At 37.4% G+C, this 22,742-nt stretch overlaps 2 protein-coding genes across 3 annotated transcripts in view; one reads left to right on the top strand and one right to left on the bottom strand.

The window, feature by feature from the left end:
• The window catches only part of tmc6b (transmembrane channel-like 6b), a 25,841-nt gene extending 18,147 nt beyond the window's left edge, over window positions 1-7,694 (top strand). For both annotated transcript variants that reach the window (XM_060885272.1, XM_060885282.1), the window contains exons 10-21: window positions 117-261; window positions 369-524; window positions 892-1,055; window positions 2,205-2,289; window positions 2,883-2,980; window positions 3,106-3,201; window positions 4,031-4,106; window positions 4,810-4,943; window positions 5,049-5,225; window positions 5,348-5,426; window positions 6,161-6,256; window positions 6,348-7,694. In XM_060885272.1, coding sequence (XP_060741255.1) covers window positions 117-261; window positions 369-524; window positions 892-1,055; window positions 2,205-2,289; window positions 2,883-2,980; window positions 3,106-3,201; window positions 4,031-4,106; window positions 4,810-4,943; window positions 5,049-5,225; window positions 5,348-5,426; window positions 6,161-6,256; window positions 6,348-6,353 — 1,312 coding nt within the window. In that variant the 3' untranslated portion in view covers window positions 6,354-7,694. The remainder of the gene's footprint in view (window positions 1-116; window positions 262-368; window positions 525-891; window positions 1,056-2,204; window positions 2,290-2,882; window positions 2,981-3,105; window positions 3,202-4,030; window positions 4,107-4,809; window positions 4,944-5,048; window positions 5,226-5,347; window positions 5,427-6,160; window positions 6,257-6,347) is intronic.
• Window positions 7,695-7,878: 184 nt separating this feature from the next.
• Window positions 7,879-22,286, bottom strand: notum1b (notum, palmitoleoyl-protein carboxylesterase b). The gene is made up of 11 exons (XM_060885294.1): window positions 21,554-22,286; window positions 17,480-17,532; window positions 17,291-17,386; window positions 15,055-15,115; window positions 13,618-13,676; window positions 12,196-12,298; window positions 10,509-10,700; window positions 10,335-10,432; window positions 10,046-10,193; window positions 9,547-9,594; window positions 7,879-9,445 (listed from the first exon to the last, which is right to left on the bottom strand). The coding sequence occupies exons 1-11, from the start codon at window positions 21,868-21,870 to the stop codon at window positions 9,130-9,132; spliced, it is 1,491 nt and encodes a 496-aa protein (XP_060741277.1). The 5' UTR covers window positions 21,871-22,286; the 3' UTR covers window positions 7,879-9,129.
• Window positions 22,287-22,742: the final 456 nt, after the last annotated feature.

Below are 22,742 nucleotides of genomic sequence, written 5' to 3' on the forward strand. Positions count from 1 at the left end.
ACTTTATCTAATCAGTTTGAGTCCTTGATGACAGTATTGTACTTGTTAAACTTGAATGCATGTCACCCTTAGAGAAATACACAGCTTGACTACATTGCCTTTGTCTCTCTGTACAGCATGTCCAAGTCTTTTGGACAGAGTTTCCGGATCGACCGTTCCAAAGGTCTGCTTGCAATAAAAGTCTTCTGTTCTTGGGATTTTAAAGTCAGTAAGATATCCTCTGTTAGACTGCAATCTGAAAACATCGCCACTCAGCTTAAAGTAAGCAGCTTCATTCACACAGTCATTTATTAAAAATGAATGAAATCTTATATATACATAAAGGTCACTTGTGTAGAACTCCGTCTGACTCTTCATGTTGTGCATAGGAGTTGTTGGCAGAGGTGAACCGCAAGAAAGTGAAGTCTTCTTTCTGGACACGCATCACAGTTCTGTCCATCCAGTTGCTGGCCTGGATAATATGCATTGGGATCACTGTAGTGTGTTCCATAGGCGTGTTCTTCTTCTCAGATTATGTGCACCAGGTGGGAAAAGCACTTTAACAGACCTGTTTGTTCAGTGTGTGGTACAAGTGGTAGAATCATGATTGTTCATACCTTCGTATACTATACAGTGTGTGTACCTTGAGCACAAGTGCTTTTATTTAGCTTCCTGGTTTTTAGTCACTCCTCTTCTCAGACTGCTTTGTCTGCATTTCTGGAAAGGCAGCAGTAAATGTAGAAATGTTATTTCTCGCAGTCAGTACGAGCAATTTCTTAACAACAGACCCAGAATTCCAGAGTTAAGTGTGCATGTTTATCTCCTGCAGACTTGTGACAACTGATTACTTGCAGTTTTGTGAGCTTCTTTAGTTCTGTTTTATCTGCATTGTCTCTTTTGTATGACCTGCAGCAATACACAAACACTACCAGTATTGAAAGGAATGAAATTAGCATGCTCGCTCTCCCTGTGGTGGTGTCCTCCATTAATTTGCTCCTGCCCGGCTTCTTCAATGTTGTGGCCTGGATGGAAGAATATGAGTCGCCGAGCACAAGCAACTACGTTGCCATTTTCAGGTAACCCTCTAGAGCTACAACAAAAACTTTACACTCTCACATACTGTACTAGATGGTATATTCTTGGTCAAGCTTCTTGTTCTTGTCTATCTGTCTGTCTGTCGGTTCTATCTGCTCGCCCTCATCCTGTTGAACTGGTTCTGCTCTGCTCACACCTGTGTAATGAGTTTGGAGATGGACAGATGATGAATTTCAAAACCTGTATTAAAAATCACAAAAAACAGCATTCTGAAGTATAATTCATCATTATTTTGTTTAGTTTTCATTTGCATACAGAAATACTTAGCATGAATTATGCAAATACATTTAACAGTCTTTTTTTTGAGGGACACCATTGTGTTCATGTAGCTTTCCCATCAGCCAATTATGCGCCAGCATAATGTGTTAAATCGTGCAGACAGAGGTAAAGGGCTATATTTAATGTTCACATCAAATGATGGAAAGGGAAAATGTGATCTCAGACACTTTGACTGGAACATGATTATTGGTGGCAAATGATCTGGAACTTGCTGAACTGAATTGAGATTTTCACCCAAAACATCCAGAAGAGAATGGCCAAGACTGGCTTGAGCTTAAAGGAAGGCTGTTGAAGCTTTTTTGGTAAATGGACTATAACAGCAGAAGACCACATCAGGTTCCACTCCTGTCAAACAAGAAGGGCAATCAGAGCACAGAAAAGAAAGCACAGGTTCACAGAAACTGAATCTTCAGCTCTTTCTAGAAGTGACCAGTGAGTCTTTGTCATAACGTATCTTCAAATAAAACAAGTGTGGAATTTTCTGAAGAGTTTGTAACACAATGTAAACATTTCTCATTATGGTTCTAAATCCAAGAAAGTTTTGAGGATAGAGGATAAGTGTAGTTTTAGTCACATGTTGATCTTTTCTTAGTAAGTAACAACACATGTCATATCCTATATATTAGACAACATACTGTGTAGTATTATTTCTTTCCATGTCAAAAACATACATTTAAAGGTTTCTTCATAAATACACCAATATAATCATTGGGAATTCTCACTGCTGGAAACCAAAACTGAATGTTTGCTAGTATTACAGATATAGTGCTTCTAAATTTTATTGAGAATATATGCAATTAATTTGAAGTTGAATTTTGCCTGCTAAAAAATTGTATGTCTCTTTTTGCCAGGAATTTAATGCTGAAAGTGAGCATGCTTGTAGTCTTGTGTCATCATTGGCTAGGACGGGTTGCATCTGATCAAAATAAATCACAGGTGAGAGAGTCAGTATATAATTTCCAACTCCTGCACGGGTTTAATTACATTTGATAAACGTAACACATCAGGAGTGGGAAAATGTATATTATAATTACTGTGATCAATTTACACAATGTGCTTCAGTTTATTAATTGTCTATAGAATAATAAATATTAGGAAGAAAAACATTAATTTGTCTGTGCTTTTCCAGTCTGCTGCTTTGTGTTTTGAGCTATAGAAAAGTTTTCAGGACTAATTAGCTTCTACAATGTAAAAGCAGATAAAAATAATTATTGGCATTTGTGATGAAAGGAATAAAATACTAAAGAATACACATCATGTCATAGATTTTTTTTTTTTCCTACATCAGCATGACCTGGTGTTTTATTCATTTATTCGTTTATAAGGGCAAAATTAACCAGACTGCTAATAATTATTAATTAAATACAGCAGACATGCGGGCAAGATGTTGTACTTACCACGAGAACCTCATGTATAGAAAAGTGTAGTTGTGAAAAAGCAAATGCTGGCACAAAGCTTGCCAGAAGCCCCACATGTATAATTAAACATGTGTTTGTGTGTTTTTATGTGCTGGTTTATGTTATTGTCAGTGCTGGGAGAGTTTTGTGGGGCAAGAACTTTATAGATTCCTGCTAATGGACTTCATCTTCACATTGCTCGATACCTTCTTTGGGGAATTTCTCTGGAGGTGAGCTCTCTGCCATACTGCGCCACTTAAACATTGCACACTAAGCAGTAAAAAACATGCAACATTTTACTCTCCAGCAAAATATTATGCTTACAGTGACATGTTTACGTCTTTTCCTCCTTTAGATTGTTTTCACAGAAGGTTCTGAAGAGGGAAAGAAAGCCGGTATTTGATATTGCACGGAATGTTCTGGAGCTTATATATGGACAAACGTTAGCTTGGTAAATCACACACCCTGTAATGCCATAATGACATGCTTGGTGAAATTGAGATAAATAGAAAAGGGAAGGTTGATTTTACACAATTGGTGTGTAATACTCATTGTGGATGTGTGTTCTATGCACACTTTTGGTGGTATGACCTAGCATGACAAGCCCAAGCACTAGGCATGCTAGGAATATTTAAAACACACAAACTCATTCAGGTGCACAAAAACCACAATCATATTCCTATTGATGTTAAAATATTACTAAAATGTGTTTTTGAATCACAGCTTGTGTAAATAAAATTGATTTTTGCTTACTTGTTACTATACTCTTCTATATTATTATTTATGATACTTTGTCACTGTCGAGGTATTTACACTTTCGGCGACACTTTGCATGAATGATCTGACACATCTAATCTATTTCTAGTATTTTTTTGCTGTAATTAATTTCAAGGATGTATATTTCTTGAATCAAGGCTTGATAAATGCTTCTGTAACAAAGCATGTTAACTGAGGCTTTAATTTAATTAACATAATCACACAACAACTCGATAAGAAAAACAATAAAAAAATACTTTAGTACTATTTCACGTCTGCTGCGTTTTGACATGTTCCGGGACTGAAACCTTTAACCAGACAGAAAGTCATTTTAAGAAGGTGTTATTCTCACACCAGAGCTGTTCCTCTGTCAGTTTGCTGACAAAAAAACACTGACACAAAAAAAAAAAAAAAAAAGCACACCAAGTTTCTGTTTTGATCATATGTTTCAGCATCCTATTGCAGACACACTGCCAGGAACTAATCTGGTTTAGAAATTGACTGTCTTTTGTGGTTTTGTGTAGGTTGGGAGTGTTGTTTACGCCCCTCCTGCCTGCAGTGCAAGTTATCAAACTGTTCCTGCTTTTTTATATGAAAAAGGTGAGGCTTGAGTTTTTATTATTTATTCAATGTTTAATGCATTGCCGTTGCTGATATTTAGCTATACATTACATTTATTATTAAAGTACTGTATATATAAAAATCCCCAATGTTAACTCCTTAGTATGTCTTTTCTAATTAGTCTCCAACACACAGTTAAGCCATATGCAAAATGTCTCCCTATAAATATAGTATGTATATAATCACTACATAGGGACTTACATAATAATATTGTCCTTTTATTTAATTGGAATAATAACAATGCTGTGTTGAATCCTCTATTCAAATGTTGGTTTGTCTGTAATTGTGGCTCTGGCAGGATTTTTTTTTTTATTCCGAATATTTTGTATACTTACTTTTTGGAGAGAGATGAAAAAAGAGAGGCAGGTGAAGAAATCAGCTATAAATGATAACGGGAACTAACAAGTTTCATGGATGTTCTACAACATTAAATATAACTCAAATTGGATAAAAAAATTTTTTTTAAATGTTTAGTCTTGGCAAATTGCTTAGGTGTAAAGGGACATCAGGCTACCGTACTTTTTACTATTGTTCTATAACTGCGTGGATTGTAGTGTTTTGTAATTTGCTAGGTTACCTTAAATTTGATTGAAATGCTAGAAATCCTCCAGAATGCCAGTATTTATTCAGTCCATTGTCCCCTCTCTCTCTCTCTCTCTCTCTCTCTCTCTCTCTCTTGAAGACAAGTCTAATGATGAATTGCCAGGCTCCCAGAAAGCCATGGAGGGCGAGTCAGATGACAACGTTCTTCATCACCCTTCTCTGCTTCCCCTCCTTCCTAGGCGCGTCAGTCTGTGTCACCTATACCATGTGGACGTGAGTTAAAATGTCATTCACAAATTGTGATTTATTTATTTTTGTTGTTGTTATGTGACTTATCCCTTAACTTCTTTTACATTTTGGCGTGTTCCTGTGATGCAGGATAAAGCCGTCCAACAACTGTGGGCCATTCCGGGGCCTCACGACCATGTTTCAGGCAGGAAAAATTTGGGTAGAGGAACTGGCCCGTCGTAATCCTCATCTGAAATGGCTCGAATGGATTCATACCTATGTGGTGGAGAATCCGTTCTTCCTGTTTCTCGCTGCTGGAATCTTCCTGTGAGTCATGCATTCCTTTGCTTGCTCAATTAACAAGACCTCAGGCAAAATAAACCTGTTATTTTATGAGAAGATAAATGAACTTAAACACAACTAATATACCGCTTTTTCTTCTTCTCCAGCATAATAATCTACTTCCATAGCCAAGTGGTCGATGGACAGAGGAAGATTATTGAGCTGCTACAGGAACAGATTGAAAATGTAAGTGCATGTAAACCTTTTTAACAAGTAATGGGGTTAGGGTTAGGGCTACATCTGCTCAATTTATTTCCACACACATTAACTTATTTTCATGCCATTTTGAATATGATTTATTTGTAGTTTTCGAGTGGAAATTGAATTGCATGCAGTTCCTTCCTTACAAATATCTACATAAACTTGTTTAACTATCAGTGACATTTAAGACTATAAATAAGAAAAATTGTTTTTTCACAACTATTTTTTTTTTATTAGCACCGGAAAATATACAACAACTGTTTCAAGAAGAGTAAACATTTTTTTCATAAATGTGTGGGGTTTTTTAAGCCATGTAGTAATTAAAATTACAAATCTTTGAAAAATTCTTCCTTTTCTGTCCTAATGTCTCCTGCTCTCTGGGCAGTCTTTGGTCTGATGAGTCTGTGGTGCACCAGTTGGTGAACTATGCCCTAAACCCTTAGAGTGATAATCATAGTATAAACATGAATACAGATGCTTCCTGTTAAATTTCCTGATGATTTAACGATGTATTTATGAATACATCTTACTTCTCTACTTTGTTTTGGCTTATTGACTATAATGGTGTCAAATTTTATTTTTGGCTAGAATGTTTCTATAATTCCCAGCCATGTGTCTTTATCATTTAGGATAGAAAAGTGTACACTTTTTTTAAAAAAAATAAATAAATAATAAAAAACCATGAAGTCATAACTCTCATATTACATTCTCATGTTCAGGAGGGAGAAGACAAGAAGTTTCTCATCACTAGATTACAAGACATCCATGAGAAGAAACGGCCGCAGTCCAAACGTCGCAGCAGGACAACCAGAGAGGTTAGACTCTCTCACACACATGCACAAAAAAATCTACTTATTCTTGCAACTGAAATGGTTTTCACACTTTCTTTACATTTCTCCATTTTAGGAGTAAAGTTTCACATGACTTCCCCCAAGTCCACTGCTTCTCAGTGTAAAAAATGTGATGTTGCAACTGGAGCCCTCTGCTGTCCTGGGGCTGTGGTACAGGCTAATGGAAGTAACACTGCTAGTTCTCCACTGCCATTACTGCAGCTTGGGATCAGGGGTCACACTAATGATGGACTTAAGCTTTTATCTGACTGCAAAGATGCATTTTTATTGCTCCTCAAAGGAATTTTTTAATATATGTATATATAAATATATGTTTATACTTTCAAGCTGTGTAATCCTGCAGAAAATTGCACATTATCTACAAATTGTTTCTAGTACATTTTCTAGTAAAACTACTGCAAAAAAAGAGAGCCAAGGTTGAAAAATGTTGTCGTTGTTGCAGAAAACAAAATGCAACATGGAGAAAGCATTTAATATTATAACCAAGTCTGTAAAAAAATATTTATGTAATGGTGATCTTTATTCTAAAAGGTGAATTTCATATGTATATAAAAATAGAGGTTATTACAAAATCTCATTATAAAGTACAAGTTTGCTCACACGCACCTCCACACACAGGGAAAGAACCACTGAACAAAGGGCTATTTCTGTTTTTCATTCTTTTTTTTCTTTTTTACAGTATTTTTTTGTATTACTTAATTTTAAATAAAATAAAAAAATATAAAGTCTAAATTTAAGGTAAATCTGTGACACACAGCTCAAGATCAGAAGTTACCAGCGTGACCAAAAATATTTTGACTGCATTTTAACTTCAATTAGATATTTTAAAAATGCTCAAACCAGCTCGCCTGGCACCAACATCTATGCCATGGTGAGTCACAGAGATCACAATTTTCCCTTAATTTGATGTTTGAAGCAAATATTAAAGCTCATGAAGCTCTTTACCTGTAACTGATGATTTTATACATTGTTCTGCTGCTACAATGATTGGCTTATTGGATAACTGCAAAACTTAGTATTAAAGTGGACAGTGAGTGTATATTGTCAGTTTGAAATAGTTGTTCCATCAGCAGTTCTCTCTTGAAGTTAGTCAGACAAAAACAACACAACTTGTATTACTGAGAGCATCCTGAAGACTTTCCTGTGGTGGAAAACTTACTGAACCTTGTAAAGCACTGATGCTGGAGACTCTTTCTATTATTGTTAAACAAGCATCTACTTTAAAAACTTTACCGTATCAGTTATGTCATGCTTTATTAATCTGTTTATTATTAGACTTGGATTATGTGGACCGTCCTCCAATATCGGCGAATGATAATGTATATTAATGCGCACAATGATATAAACCCCATCATTTAAATTAAATCTGGAAGTAGTCAGAACTGCGGTTATAGAAAATTGATCCAGACCGGTGGTAGAAAAGCAAGGATCAACCTGTCCTTACAGTGAAATAATTATTGACACCCCCTTTCAGGACTCAATGTTATTTCAATTTAAAAAAATGTGGAAACAGGTAAATATTTTTTGCCATGATTATAATGTATCTTAAAGATTTATTACAAAGACATGCGATCAAAACAGCAAAAGGAAAAAAAGTGAAAAGGTATGTACATTTTACAAAGAATCTCTTCTCTGTCTGTTACTCATAAATATGATTCACAAAATAAAATAAATAGATAACTTCATCAGTGTTAAGCTTATCTTCTCTTTAGGAACGTTACAAAATATGACAGAGTTTAAAAACTGATTCTTTGAAAATAGCATGCACGTTTTTCCTTAAAATAAAATAAAAAAAATGCCCATGAGCTTGTGTCGGGTGAGCAGCGTTTCCGGTGTGAGCAGTCTCTTCCTTCATACATAACAGTCTAGCTCATCTTGAGGAAACCAGGTCAATTTTATATACAGTTCTGTAAAAGACTGCTATGAAACTGTTTTTAAAAAAAGTGCTATTTATAATGATTGAACCTAATTAAAATGTTCTTGTAGCACCACAGGGCTTCTTTGTTGAACAGTCCACCTTGTCTTATGCTGCCATGGTCCTACTGTACATGTCAAAAGCCAAAATCAAAGAGTCAACGTCCAAAAACAACAACAACAAAAAAAAAAACCCTGTTCATGAGCTTGACAGCTTGAAAAGACCCCTTGCTGCAGTTTGCATTAGGCACCAGTGGGGCATTTTTATAAAAAAAAAAATTAAAAAAGCTTATCATTACAGTGAAACTACCTCCACATGGCTTCGAAACAGTGAGGTCTGGAGAGCTGGAGTGTTACCCGTCCCATTATCATTAAACATTTTAGCTATGCAAATATATATTATATATGTTTCAGTGGGGATTTTGCATCCTCGGTTAAAAAACAGACTCTGTATATCCTCAGAAAAGAAATACAAAGAAAGGAAAAAGAATAAAGATCCCTCTTATCCTGATCACAATCAACCGTAATGTAGAGTTTGTGTGATTACGACAGACAAAAAGTTCTCTATTCAGAATCCAAGAGTTGCTGATTCAGTTTGACATTTATTGACTGTCCTTAGATTTCTACTATAAATGAGTTACAGGGTTTATTATTGTACTTTTTCTCTGACGCTCTGAAAACTGTTACGGTTTTGTCTTGTAATCACACATGTCTACAGATGCTTAAGGCTGAAAATGGCATCTTACTTTATAATGAATCCACATCCTTGTAAAGGGACTGCGAATATCTTTCATTTACAGCTGACCCTTCAGTTCAAATTAGCATTGTGCTGCTTAACTAATACACTGGGTGTGTGTGTGTGTGTGTGTGTGTGTGTGTGTGTGTGTGTGTGTATCGTTTCATTCCACTTCTGTGCACTCAGATCAGTTGCCATTGTTGAGCATGCCCAGTAGCGTGCTAGCCTCCATGCCCTGCTGTTGTGCCATGCGCTGCACGTCGAAGCCCATATGAGTGAGGAACTGGATGACGCTCATTTCCTGCCCGGTCATCTGATCTCGGATCGTAGGGCATGTCGGGTTGCAGTGAGGCCACGGGCAGCTGTCAATCAGATGCAGTGGGCATGCACGGGGTGGAGAACGTTGGCTGCTGTTGTTACGGAGGCTGTTCTGGAGGCTGCGGTCCCAGCACTGCAGAGCACGAGGCAAAGACGTGCCTTTCACATGCACGTCCATCCAGTAACTAGAGACGGCGCAACATGTACAGAATTGGAGTTGGAGAAGTTGGAGAATAACATCAGCAATATCAGAAAGAGAAGGACAAAACAAATGCAGAATACTCACTTTCTCGTGATAATCTCGTGTGATAAACATGCAGGTGCGAACATGGCCCTGTCAGTGACAAACAAAACACGCTTCATCAGATTCGATCACTTATTAGATTTGTTCGATAAATCCAAAACACATATTCTTTACTTTGTAAATGCATTTGTAAATTAACCTCGGTCAGAGATAAAACTACTTTTTTTTTTTAAAAAAAACAGGGAATAATAATATTTTGCTTAGATTAATATGGCATTTATGTTGGTCTGATTTTGCATAAATAACACTGTATTGCATACAAGAGCTAATTATTTTCTATTATGTAAATGCAAGCTATGCAACACCAATTTCATGTCCAGTTATGTCAGGGCTTTTTTTCTACATCATTTATATGTTCACAAAAAAAAATTGTCATCTCTGCTATTCTGTTCTATTTGTGTGAAAGTAGTTTTTCAGTGTCTAGACCTATAAATCTTATTGTCTTTATCACTTGACCTGTTTTCACGTTTGAAATACTTACGGAACATCTTTGAGAGTGTTTCTGAGCTCAATGCCCAGGTTCTGGATATAACGCCACTGGCCTTGCTGCACCGGCTGCCCTGTGAGGTGAATGTTATCAACTGTCAGCTGAGCCTCGTCAAACAACCACTGCACCACAAACACTGGACCTGAGAGAGAGAGGGGGGGAGAGAGAGAGAGAGAGAGAGAGAGAGGGAGAGAGAGAGGATAGAATGTGAGTGCCCCAAGTTTTCGTCTTGAATATAAAACACTAGAGGGCAGCAATTCTCTCTTCAAGTCAAGAAGCTTACTTTTCAGGGTAGGGTAGACTTTATATCCAAAGAAGCAGTTCCATTCTTCTCCAGTGTGAGCCAGTCTGCAGCGGTCAGGTACAACACTGCCCCAGTACCTACAGCACAGAGAACACCATGAGACATTCTGCTTTCCTGACCGACTACCTGATTTCTGTCTTGTTTTCTCCTCACCTGATGCCTCTTTTTATTGCCTCGGTTGGGGCACAGCCAAGGGTATCAACACAATCCGTGCAGCGATACTGCTTGTTGTCCAGAAACCATCCAGAGTCTGCAAGCCCTCTGACCTGAATGGAGTTGTGCCCCAGACTTTTCAGGAGCTCAGACACACGGTCGACGTTCAGCAGAACACCTGTGCCCCCAGCACTGATGAGTGCACACACACACACACACACACACACACACACACACAGAGAGTTTAGTTGTGTGACATTTTGCACATAGATTTTGTCAGATATTATAAGTTCTTATAATTTCTTAAGTGCATATACAGTGGATAGATAGATGTATGCTTATCACACTATATATGTATATGCATTAAGGAAAAAAATGAATAAAAAATGTATGGGCTTAGGTCAGTTTTTTTATTAATGTGGAGAAAAAAACCCTTAAAATCGTATTTGCATTACGACCAATATGTTCGGGCTATTTTGTCATGAAAGTATTTGGGTGAAAAGAGTTTTTTGATGAATAGAGTGATTTTAGTAGCGTTCTCGGTTTCCCCTCCAGCTCTTGTTTGTTCTCTCTCCATGGAATCATGAGGCTGCATGAGGGTGTACAAAAACAAACCACTCCTTTAAGATCGTAGCACAGCATCTGTAATGAGGTACAGGTACCCTTTCCTCAACTCAAGACGATAGGAAAAGACTGTCAAATTCACCTTTAATTTTGTTTTAGGTTTGTTTTATGTCATTGACATGGATCTCCAGAAGACATTGGCTTTTGGTTTCAGTCCACCATGTGATGATTATTTTATGGACAGATGTTTGGGTCAGTAGTTTTGTTTTGAGTGTTCGGTACTGGCATTTACACAACAATTCAAAGATAATGAACATTACTTAGAAACAAGCATATTTGAGAAATGAGAGATGAACAAATCCGTGTTTCATTAATTAAACTGTCATACAACATCAAAATGAGTGTTGAACTGTACACAAATGCTTAAATGCACTTCAGCTGCATTGGAACACGCTAATCCGCAGTTTATTCAAATATACGTCCAATTTAAATCAAATATATAAACGTTTAAAGCTGTGGGCTAAAAAGGAAAGTGTTCTGTATATCCTAATAAATTTGTCTTTTAATGTTGTTTTAATGAACATAAGATCTGTGTTTGTTCATATTTAAAAAGTTATATAAAATTAACGTGATTTATTTTAAAATGATTTTTATAGTCATTACTTTACTACTTAACTAGTCCCTTTTCCTAATCATTGACAACATTGATTTTTATAATATTTAACTGCACATTTTCAGCTTGGTTAAAATTTCAGGTGCCAATATACACGCTCTACAAATAAGACAGACATAAGAAGTTTGATTCTATACATACTCCAAAGATGAGCTCGATGAATAAGGAAGCTATGGAAAAAAAATTGTGGCTTGATTTTTTTACAAATCAGTTAAAGTTTAAAGAAAACAATCTGTCTTACTAAACAAGGTGGTTTATATTTTTGCTTTCTCGCTGCTTCTAAAACACCTGAAGTAAGTATTGTGTTCATTTTTATGGCTTGGTACAGGTGTGTTAAGTGGTGTGAGGGAACAAAACGGCAGACAAGCTGGAGAACTGGTTTGGGTGGGAGGGGAGAAGAAAAGAAAAAGTAGACAAGCACCTATACATCCAAACACACAGTGTACTGACCTGCTTCCAGCCAGCAGGAGGACTTTTGCATTATCCAGCCCTTTTGTCAGGAGTTCCTTTACAACCTCCTGAATGATCAGAGATCCCATGAATGCATAATCATCTAAATGTGCAGAGAGAACGAAAGAGGGTGTTAAACACATACCTCTACGGCTCGGCTGTCATGCACAAACAAAAGGAATGCAGTGGTGTAATTAAGGTGTATTGCTTATTTTCTGCCAATTAAATTCAGATAAAACATAATAGTTGATAGTTGTGATTAAGAGACACCAAAACACTGACTCTCACACCTAACTCTGTCACACCTAGCAATAATAGCATAATTACATCTGATCTATATTTTGAATAAGGAAAAAAAAAGATAAACCATTAGCTTCTACTATTTAAGTTAATTAGCTAACAAAGTTAAGTGATCTCCTTTAAAGATGCGATTAATCCATGCAAATGCACTACTGACTTCACTACTGCCATGAAGTCCTGTTTAAATTCTGTATTGATTACAAATTGCTATTCCTGTCATCAGACCAATCAGTGGCCTAGCACTTTATTGTCTATCTGACTTCACTCAAATGGCCTTGGCTTGATTTCAATTCTAAGAAAAAAATCTTACCAGATGCTTACAGAGCAAACTATATATGGATTTAATTCCCTAAATCCTTGAGAAATTCTAATTCACTTAACATAACAAAACCAGTACTTTTTATCTTAGTCTTTAATACTAATTCTTGTCTTGTCTAGATTAGATATTTATTTTCTTATTTTATATAACAGGAGTAAGATCATCAGAAAAAAAAGTCTTCTTTCTGAAGCAGCTAAATTTGAATTGAATGCTTCGACATAAATAAAGTAGACTTGATTTGATTTGGCTTAATTTGTTTCTTCCCTGCGTTTCATCTGGGGTCATTCAGATGGTCTTCGATTTTATGATTTTTTTCTTGCAATACAAATGTCACTTCACTCAAATACAAATGAAATGCACAAGACTTGGCAAATCAGACCAAACCCTTAATGTCTACTAATGTGTCAGTATGTGCATGATGAGACAAGATCATATTATTACCAGAATCAAACAAATCTCTATCAAAATTTATTAGCACCAGATTCAAATATTATTTGCAGTTAGAGAGGTTCTACAGTATGTCTAACTGGCCCACATGTGTGAGGGAAAAGATCCATATGAGGCAACAAAAATCATTTAACATTTGCTGTATGTTGTCAGCCAGCTGGTTAACCACAAAAATATCGCAATGAAATCTGAAGCGAAGTGAAATCTAATTGTGTGTCATTACAAATAAAATTATTTGTTGGAACTCAATCCATTCCTCTTCATAATTATTTGAGTATTTATTGCACTTGCAAATTAGGAGCCTAACAGTCAAGTGATGATGAACAAACACAGCTGCTTAAAGATAAATCACTCACTTTGGTCAGTTTTTGGTGAGGCTCCACTCCACACGTCACTGGAGCAGTAAGGGATAAATCTGCAATACACGACAACATACAGGATATTGTTTACACCCATAAACCCTAATTTACTAAGATTCTAAATCATTTTAATGCTAATAAGACAAGGATTTTTTGTTAATTACTTGAAATATATCGACTGTTTGTTTATGCAAATTAGGGCAGGGATATAGTGGACTTGCTCCACAGTGGTTGCAGTCGTGAAAAGTTGGGGTAGAAAACAATATGCAAATTTGATGTGTGTGAGATAACTGCTTTCTTTTAGTATTACTTTATAAGTTCATATTTCAAGAAACTCATTATGTCAAATAAAACATAAAACCTAGCTACATAACATTGCTTAAAGGCTGCTAGATGAATCAGAAAACTAAAAATACAGCAAAAAAACAAACCAAGAACGTATTTTCTGTTTAAAGGTTGCCGTAAATGAAAACCTTTTCACAGCCTCTAAATGCCGGTGGCATCAAATGTACGGTAAATATCTTATAAGCAACTTTGCTGAAGTCATTTTAATACAATCATATTTCAAGTCATAAGAAGGGGCTCATTTTTTGTGTTTACAACGTTATATCTTGGATTTTGAGCAGCTGAATGGCTGCTAGTGCTTAGCTAACTTTGTTAACAATGCTAATGATGCTAATACAAGAGTTTACATACATGTTGCTCACAATTTGTGCTGAAAACAGTATAATGAGACTTTTCTCATTGATATGCTCGAAGTCTTGAGGGACTCCTGAGGGTTAAAGCATGTAAGACTCATGCATTAAAAAAGGACTTTTTTCATAAACCAGTATGAAATGATCGGTATGGAATCGTTATGCGAGTTATAAAATAGCTTTTGAGCAGTTGAATTACTAAGTATGACAAGTGTTCTCATGCTAATGCTAACTCTAGTTGAACCACCATCAGTGGACTAAGATTTGTGTACATACTGTAGGTGGGAAATGAGAGTGGGCTCAATCTAATCTTAAACCTTTTTTTTTATAAATATGCACCTTGAAGGCAAACAGAACTGGACCCATTTTGTTCATTTCAATTCTTTGCAGACCTAAAATCTTGCCCATGATAGCTTCCCTCTATGCTAGTGTGTGTGTCAGTTTATTTGCATATTTCTACTCACGCAATACTAAAACCTTGCCCATGATCAGATATGCAAATAAACTGACACACACACACACACTAGTATAACTTATCCTATAGACTTTGGGTGGCCTATGCTGTATTAAAGAATAGTGTGTGTGTTTGTGTGTGTGTGTGTGTGTTTGGCTCAATATCCGTTTAAACACACAGCAGTGGTGGTTGGCAATGCAAGCAGGCTGCATTAATGAGAGCTCTCATTCAGAGTCTGGAAAGGTTTCAGGGTGTGTATAGAGAGTCCTGGTCTAGGGTACTTACACTGTGTTTGCATTCCACCAATGTGGATTTTCCTCTGGCTGAGGAGACAGAATCCCTGTACCTGAAACACACATACAAAATATATCACTATTAATGCATGGGCAACGGATCAAAGAGCAGAGCTGTTGCCATCCTGCACCGACACCGATCTTAAAGCTGTAAACTGGACTAAACACTTACATTTTCCTCTTACACCAAGAACTATATAAAGAAAAAAGGAATATAAAAATATGAAAAGAAACTGCATCATTTTACAGAGCACTGTTTCATATTCGCAGATCAATGTCCCTGTTTAACCAAAACGGGCACCAACAGGAAGGCTTTGCATAACTCTGTGGGCATGTGAGGGAAACAGAAGAATGTGTGAGTACATGGCTTGGCATCTTTCATTCTTTTATTCGAAAAAGAACCAGAAAAATAGCTTTCTTTGTAGTCGTGTTTTTATTTTTCTTTCAACCAAATAACAGCCCCTTACACCAGAGAGCAGGATGATGAATCAGAGCAGTGATGCTTTAACCTCAACCCACAGATTATTACTCAACCTGATTAACAAGTGCAGAAAAATGTAGCTTCCCTCTAAAGTGACTCATAAGCAAAAGTCAGGAGCATAACAGGAGAAACAGAGCTTCTGTTCTGATGTATCCAGCATCAACGGTGCAGAGTAATTTTCCCCCCATGTGTTTTTCTAGACCTGTAATCATCATAAAACTTAAAAAAATATCTAATAAAGAAATGCAATTTGCACAAATGTTAGGCAATTAATCCACTTTGCTTTTTCCTTTCAGTGTTTTGTTGAAATCTTCCTTTCAAATCTCAACCCTGTAGTTCTTCAAAGGAAACTCAAAGCATATGAAGTTTGAATGGAGGACATGGGGCCAGTTAGTGGGGGCTTGTCAAAGTCTCTATATAAAAAAAATAAAAATAAAAATAAAAAAAAACCCACACACATCACATCCATCTTGAAGCATAGTTCCTAACCTTCACAGCAGAGGACATCTGTCCACCATCTCTGGACCTGCCAGATTTCTGCTGGTGCTCTACGCCTGCACTGATTTTCGGCTGTTGAAGATGGTTTGTGCCTGAGACTAACCCTTCCTTCAGTGGATACCTTTAGTACCCAACCACTGCTGCTGTAACTCAAAGACTGTGATTCTCCTACAGAACACTCTTATAGGAGCATCATAGTCCTTTTTGATTTTTGTCCACATTTTGTCCCAGAGAGATTGCGGCCATCACCTCAACCTTGTTCATTAGAGATCTAAATCTACAAGCAGCTTTTTGAGAAGCTGCTTTGAGACCATGTGCCTGTTATCGGAATTCAACTGAACAACTGAACATATGGCAGTTTAGGATTTTCCCAGTTTGAAAATGGATAGCAGCCAGATATTACAGCCAAGACTTTCCCCAGTATCCACTCCTGATCTTCATTCCTATATAGGATACATTTCCAAAGTCTGAATTTGACTCCCTAAACAATTCTCTTACAGAAAACATCACATCACATGACATTCACACATTACTTTTATATATATATATATATATATATATATATATATATATATATATATATATATATATATATATATATATATATATATATATATATATATAAAAAAAGACACTTCACATGATGTGCTTCATACATTTTTACAGGTTGCATATGTATTAACTTATGCTTCGTTTATTTCAAGTCATTTTCTTTCTGTTGTAGGTTTTCTTCATTTATGCATATATTCATTTATTTGCACAAACTGTTTAAAGTATAAATTTTTATTTACCAAATTTTTTAACAACTCTTATCTTCATGTGGTATTATTCAGATGATATGACAGGTGTTTACTTGAATTCAGCAATTTCAGGGCATAAGCATGTGGAACTGTACCATAACATGCCCAGTTAAACTAAGTGTGATTTTATTTTTAAGCAGTGTCTCATTAAATGGTCTACCAGTTAAGGTCAGTGCTTGAAACCTGAGGTTATAAGTTCTAATCCCCAGACTGTCAGAGAAACACCACTGAGCTCTTGTGCAATACTGTTCACCTGCATAGGTCCGGGCTGAAATTGGATCTTGCCTCATTTCTAAATCTATTCTCTTTACTTTTACATATTTGACAAAAGAACAGCAAAATCCCACCAACATTCAAATGACAATAAAATATGCTGACCCAAAAAAAGGCAGATACTATAGATGATTTAAAGGAAAAGAAAAAAAAAAAAACGAAGCAGCTGAGCTCACCTGTGCGTGTCTGAGGCCACCTGGTAGAGCTCATCAGCCTCCTCATGGTGTCGTACCTGGTGTCACAGTTTTGTTTGTTGAAGCAGTACCACCCCCCTTGAGAACATTCAAACAAATGCATCATTTAAAGTAAAGCAGAGACTGTAACAACATTGCTGAACTAAAAGTTTCATTAACATGTACACTAACCTTCCAGGAACAGCAACCATCTTCTGCTTCCCCGTGACTCCTTCATGTAGTACCTGCAATCAAATGAGAAACTAATCAGGAACCAAGTTGGCATTAAACCACGTTACATTTCTTTGTGCTCCCAGACACACAAAAGCTACCAATTGGTGTGGTGTTACACTTAAAGCATATCACTATACATGTGTGATCAGACACCCATAGTTGTTTAGATCACTCTCTGATTGAGAGGGAAGAGAAAAATGTGGTCCCTCAAACCCAGATTTCCACCTATGCATATCTTTAAAGATTTTCTCTTGTGCCATCCTGGATCCTGACAACTTAAATTCTAATTCTTTTTAACCTCACATGTGAAATCACTGTAGATCTCCCCAATCTGTTCCCCCAATAAAAGGTCTCTTATGTAAGATCCACCTAATTCTGAAGTGAAAAACCAGGCCTGTTTGACGCAGGTCTTTAATCATCAGAACACTTTTGGCAAATAAGACCAAGAGCATCAGATCCACCAGACTAAGTTTGATCTCTAGGCCAACTGATCTCACAGCACCAACAACAGCCCTTTTCTTCAGAGGCTGATAGAAATCAAAGTTTATCCTCATCAGTTAAAGTGTTTAGACCACCTATTTTGATGATCACACTGCATGCTGAAGATCATTTCTTCATAGTTCCAAAAAGAGAACTTTATAGAAGGGCCATAATATTTGATTATTTCCCCACAAGCCTTCCTGAGTCTGGACAGCGCTGCATCTTGTCGGCACCAAAGTCCGCCAGCTTGCATCATATTACTCTCGAAAAAAGCTCTGTGCTCTAACCTTCGCCTTTGATCAGCAAATTGAAACATTTGGGTTTGATTTTACGCATAAAGCCTTCGCTCTCCCTCTCCTCGTTTTATTTGGAGCCCGTTTCAAAGCTCTCTGAAAACTATTTATAATTATTGAATTTCTGGACTACGTGTTGTGGCTTCACAACAGCTAATTACACAACAGCTCAACTGTCCATCAGACTTCATTCATTCTTCCTGAAAAAAGAAGACATTATAAAAAGACATGGCAGGGCTTTGAACGAGCCGTTTTGTTTGGGTAATAAACACATGCATTGGCTGTTTGAATGCAGTGAACAGCAATGCCTGGGTGTCGCAACACTAATCAAAATACTATTTTAAGAACAGAACATTTTCAGGGATCTAAATGTTGTTGTATTTTGGTATGAAATGCAGATGGAGTCCAGCTACTGTTTACTACTAGATTGTGAGAACATATTATTGCCATGTCTGTGTGATGCCATGACTTGTTCGTTGATATTACTGATTTATGTTTAAAATCAATCATCACTTCAATAAAAGGTTATGGTATATTGGTTATGTTCCTCCTTACTGACTTCACCAGTAAGGAATAAGAGATTGAATGAATGATCTTGGGCTTTTAAAAAGACCCAGGTTACCCGCTGTGTCCAAGTGTGTGACGAAAATGAGGAGACACGTTTTCTTGTTGACCCAAGCACACAAACAACCATAGCATATCTCTTATTGTCTGTATTAAAGGGCGAACCCATGTGTTCTGTGTTAAAGCTGGGGAAAGTCCGCCTCAGTGCCCGACAGCTGCTAAGGAACCACACTTGTTCACTCACTCAGTGTTCTCTCGCTCTCTTTCGTCCTCCCTTTCAACTGCTTTATCACAGAGATCAAGCAGAAGCGGAAAACCCACCAGAATAAAGCCATCAGACACACATTGCGCCAAAGATGAGAGAGTTGTGAATCGTTTCATCTTGGGGATGAGAGAGATGGAGATGGATGGAGGGAGTGAAAGGCGAGGGAGGAGGGTGGGAGAAAGTGACCGTCTGTGTGCAAGGTTCAAACGCTGTGAACCTACATCCTTAGATATCCTCATGTATACATGCTCTGTCTTTCAGTGCTCACACACACACTCACACGCATTCACCAGAAAGCCGTCTTTGATCACTGATTATGCTCAGCAGACAGCTGCGTGTGTGTGTGAGTGTGTGTTTAAGGAAATGAATGTAGAAATGGACAGAAAAAATGTGTTTGTATTTGTGTATGGGTGTGCGTGTTACACTTTCAGTATGGCAGCCAGATAGCACTGGATCTGGAGTGCCGCGTTTCTTGGCGTGGAATCCCTTTGATGTGTCTCTGGCCTCGCTGAATAAACTGTTGTGCTTTAACATGTAAGGAAGCAGAATGCCTTATGTTGTAGACCCGGGTCTGGATTAGTTTCGACATTTCGGCTAATAACAGAAAACACAGCTGCTCCCCAAGAAGTGGTGCAATTTACTGGTTTACACAAACCTCGCACACCACTCCTTGCTCAGTGATACCCTAAGTCAGGTGCATCCAACTACCATTCACCTGCAAGAAATACTATAGACTTTTAAACAATTTGAAAATGACAGTTGTATATCCTAAGCAGATTTCTTCCCAGAGCAACTCAATCTGATTACCTCAGATTATCTCAATCTGATTTTTTTCCTTCAGATCTTGAATAAGCTCCCAAAATGCAAAGTCACACAGTGAGCATGTGCATGTGTGAATCTAAAGACAAAGCATGTATACATGAAAATATATAAGGATTTAGTTTCACAGCATTTGAACCTTGCACACAGACGTCACACTCTCTTCATTACCTGCAGCATGTGCTACAGACACGTACAACCTGTTGCTTTAAACGCAGAGTGGGAGAACATGATCTATTTTTGTAAGGCCACAAATTGGCTCTGACGTTTCCCAGTCAGACCGCAACACGGCGATCCTCTCTTGACGGCCTGCCAGGCGTCTGCACGTTTAAGACAAGCATGGACAATTTTCTTTTCAGCAATCGCAGGGTGCTTATTAAACAATTTTGTCTAGGATGCTGGGAAATCACCCCCTACTTTTATGCATAAAACGGAGAATTGATTCGTCTTGACTTTGATTTGCTGTATGCAATATAATCAATTGTTTAACCTTTTCCTTCGAATTCATATTGAAGTGCCGGTCAGTGTCTGGGCCTCATGCAATAAACAAAATAATAGAAGGAATATGCTTTAAAAGAGGTTGGACTTACATGCTTGTAAATGCTCATGTGATGATTCTTAGGCTTGTTTAATCTCATATCATTTGGTCAGTTTGTTACATACTTCTTGCTGTCATGTTTATTTATTTACACTGCTGTCTGTATTTATTGCACTATCCTGCAGATATCCTGTTATTTACTGGAACTCTAGCATGTATTCATGTTATATACACAGGCCACACAGCCGTTATCCTGACTTGTATGAATTCTATTTCCTCATGCTGTAAACAGAGATATAGATGGAATTACAATAATGTTGATGTGTCTAGAGTCAAATGTTTTAAAGGGAAACATGTGATCCAGTGTTATTTATGATCACTGATAAAATTAATAGACAGACTCTCTCTCACACACAATGTATACATGCATGTATGTATGTATATATATATATATATATATATATATATGTGTGTGTGTGTGTGTGTGTGTGTGTATGTATGTATGTATGAGAGAGAGACTGAGAGAGACTATTAATTTGATCAGTGACGTGTTAGACTGTACATTATAGTGAAAACTAACTTTATTTGCATGCTGTATCATTCAGTAAAACCATGCACAAACATGCAAGTGCGCCTGGTTACGGTTGGTGCTTATGAACGGCATTAGGAATTAACTGATCTAATTGACTCTTTTGAGTGAATCACATTAAGTGAGTTGTGATTCATTTGAATCGCGCGGTGGAATAAAACACTTGTGATCAAAACAAAAAGCTCTGTATGACTCTGATCTCCACAATCACTTCTTCTGGCGTAGAACATTACACTATTTTCACAGCCCAGCATTTAAATTTGCCAAAAAATAAAACAATCACAAGACTTAAAAACATCGGATGTCCCCATGTTTTAATTTGACTTAGTTTGCTAAATAAATAAATAAATAAAAATTGAGGTTATTTTACTTGCGCTTGTGAATCGTTTGGTTTAAACGACTCGTTCAAAGGAACCGAATCGTTCAGGACTATAGCGGATGGCTGATCGTTAGAGGAGGTTTATTTATAAGCAGGACAACGTACCCGGCGGGTGTTCCGTCGTTGCAGGTCACCGAGGTGTTCTCTAAAAAGTGTAACTTCATCTCATCCTCCAGCTTTTGAGCCGAACACGGGTAGAGAGACTGAGCCAGGTTCTTCACCTGCTCCATGAACGTGTCCACGTTGCCGTCCTGCACGGCCGTAAGGTCCAGAGGGAAGCTCTCTGTGGTCTCCGTCCGGTCCCGCTGGGTCTGGCGTGTGTGAGTCCGGCCACCGCGGGCCTTTCTGCCTTCACACCTCTCAGGAACAAGCAGCAGCACCATCACCAACACCGCTAACAGCACCGGCGTCCGACTTCCCATCTCCAAAAGGAACCGAGATTAATATTTACTCCAAGAGGTTCTTTGCTCGTTAAGACGATGATTGACAGCTGGCGGTCGCTGCAGCTATGTAGCCTATAATCAATGCATGTGTTTTCTTCCAAATTCCACTTGTTTGTCCTTTTACAAGCGACTTCTTGACAAAGTTGTATGATATATAAAGCCTTAAATGTTTCTGGTGATTATTTCATCTCAAACATCATTAATCATTAAACATCACTTGGTGAAATTGCCTTTAAGTGCAAGTACAGATGGAAAACCCTAAACAACAACAGAGTAAAGTTAGAAATGAAAAGCTGGATTAATCTCGCGGGCTGTAATTGAAGAACTTGATAGAAACACATCCCTTTGCACCGTCCATGTCAGCTGAGGATTCATAATTTCCACGCGAGAAGCGTGGTGGAGATTTTATTCAAATATTTCGCCCGGCTCTCTACTCTCAGCCAATCAGAGCAGTGGGCTGGTCGAGGAGGCGTGGCTAGTTGGCGTTAGAATTAGATGGGATTATTAAATACTTTATTTTGAGCTAAATAAAGTGCATCATGTCTCCACCTCGGAGCTGCTATTGGTTTCACATTTTAGTTTTAAATGAAAAAAGACGGCGTTTTATTGTTTTAAAGATACATGCAGGTTACGAAATTATTTAAAATGACCTTAACCAGGAACATTTATTGCATTCATGTGAAAATAAGAAAGAAAAACTGCATTTTTAATGTGGTTCTGAAAATTCATGTTTGAAAGGTTATGTTATGAAAATAAGACTCCAGACATTAACAACATTCTGATTCTTAAACTGTACCTCGTCACAGAGATGCTAACCCGAATGGTACATTATTTGTACCTTTAATATGTAT

Source organism: Tachysurus vachellii, chromosome 1 (assembly GCF_030014155.1).
Source record: "Tachysurus vachellii isolate PV-2020 chromosome 1, HZAU_Pvac_v1, whole genome shotgun sequence".
In the NCBI taxonomy this organism is placed as follows: Eukaryota; Metazoa; Chordata; class Actinopteri; order Siluriformes; family Bagridae; genus Tachysurus; species Tachysurus vachellii.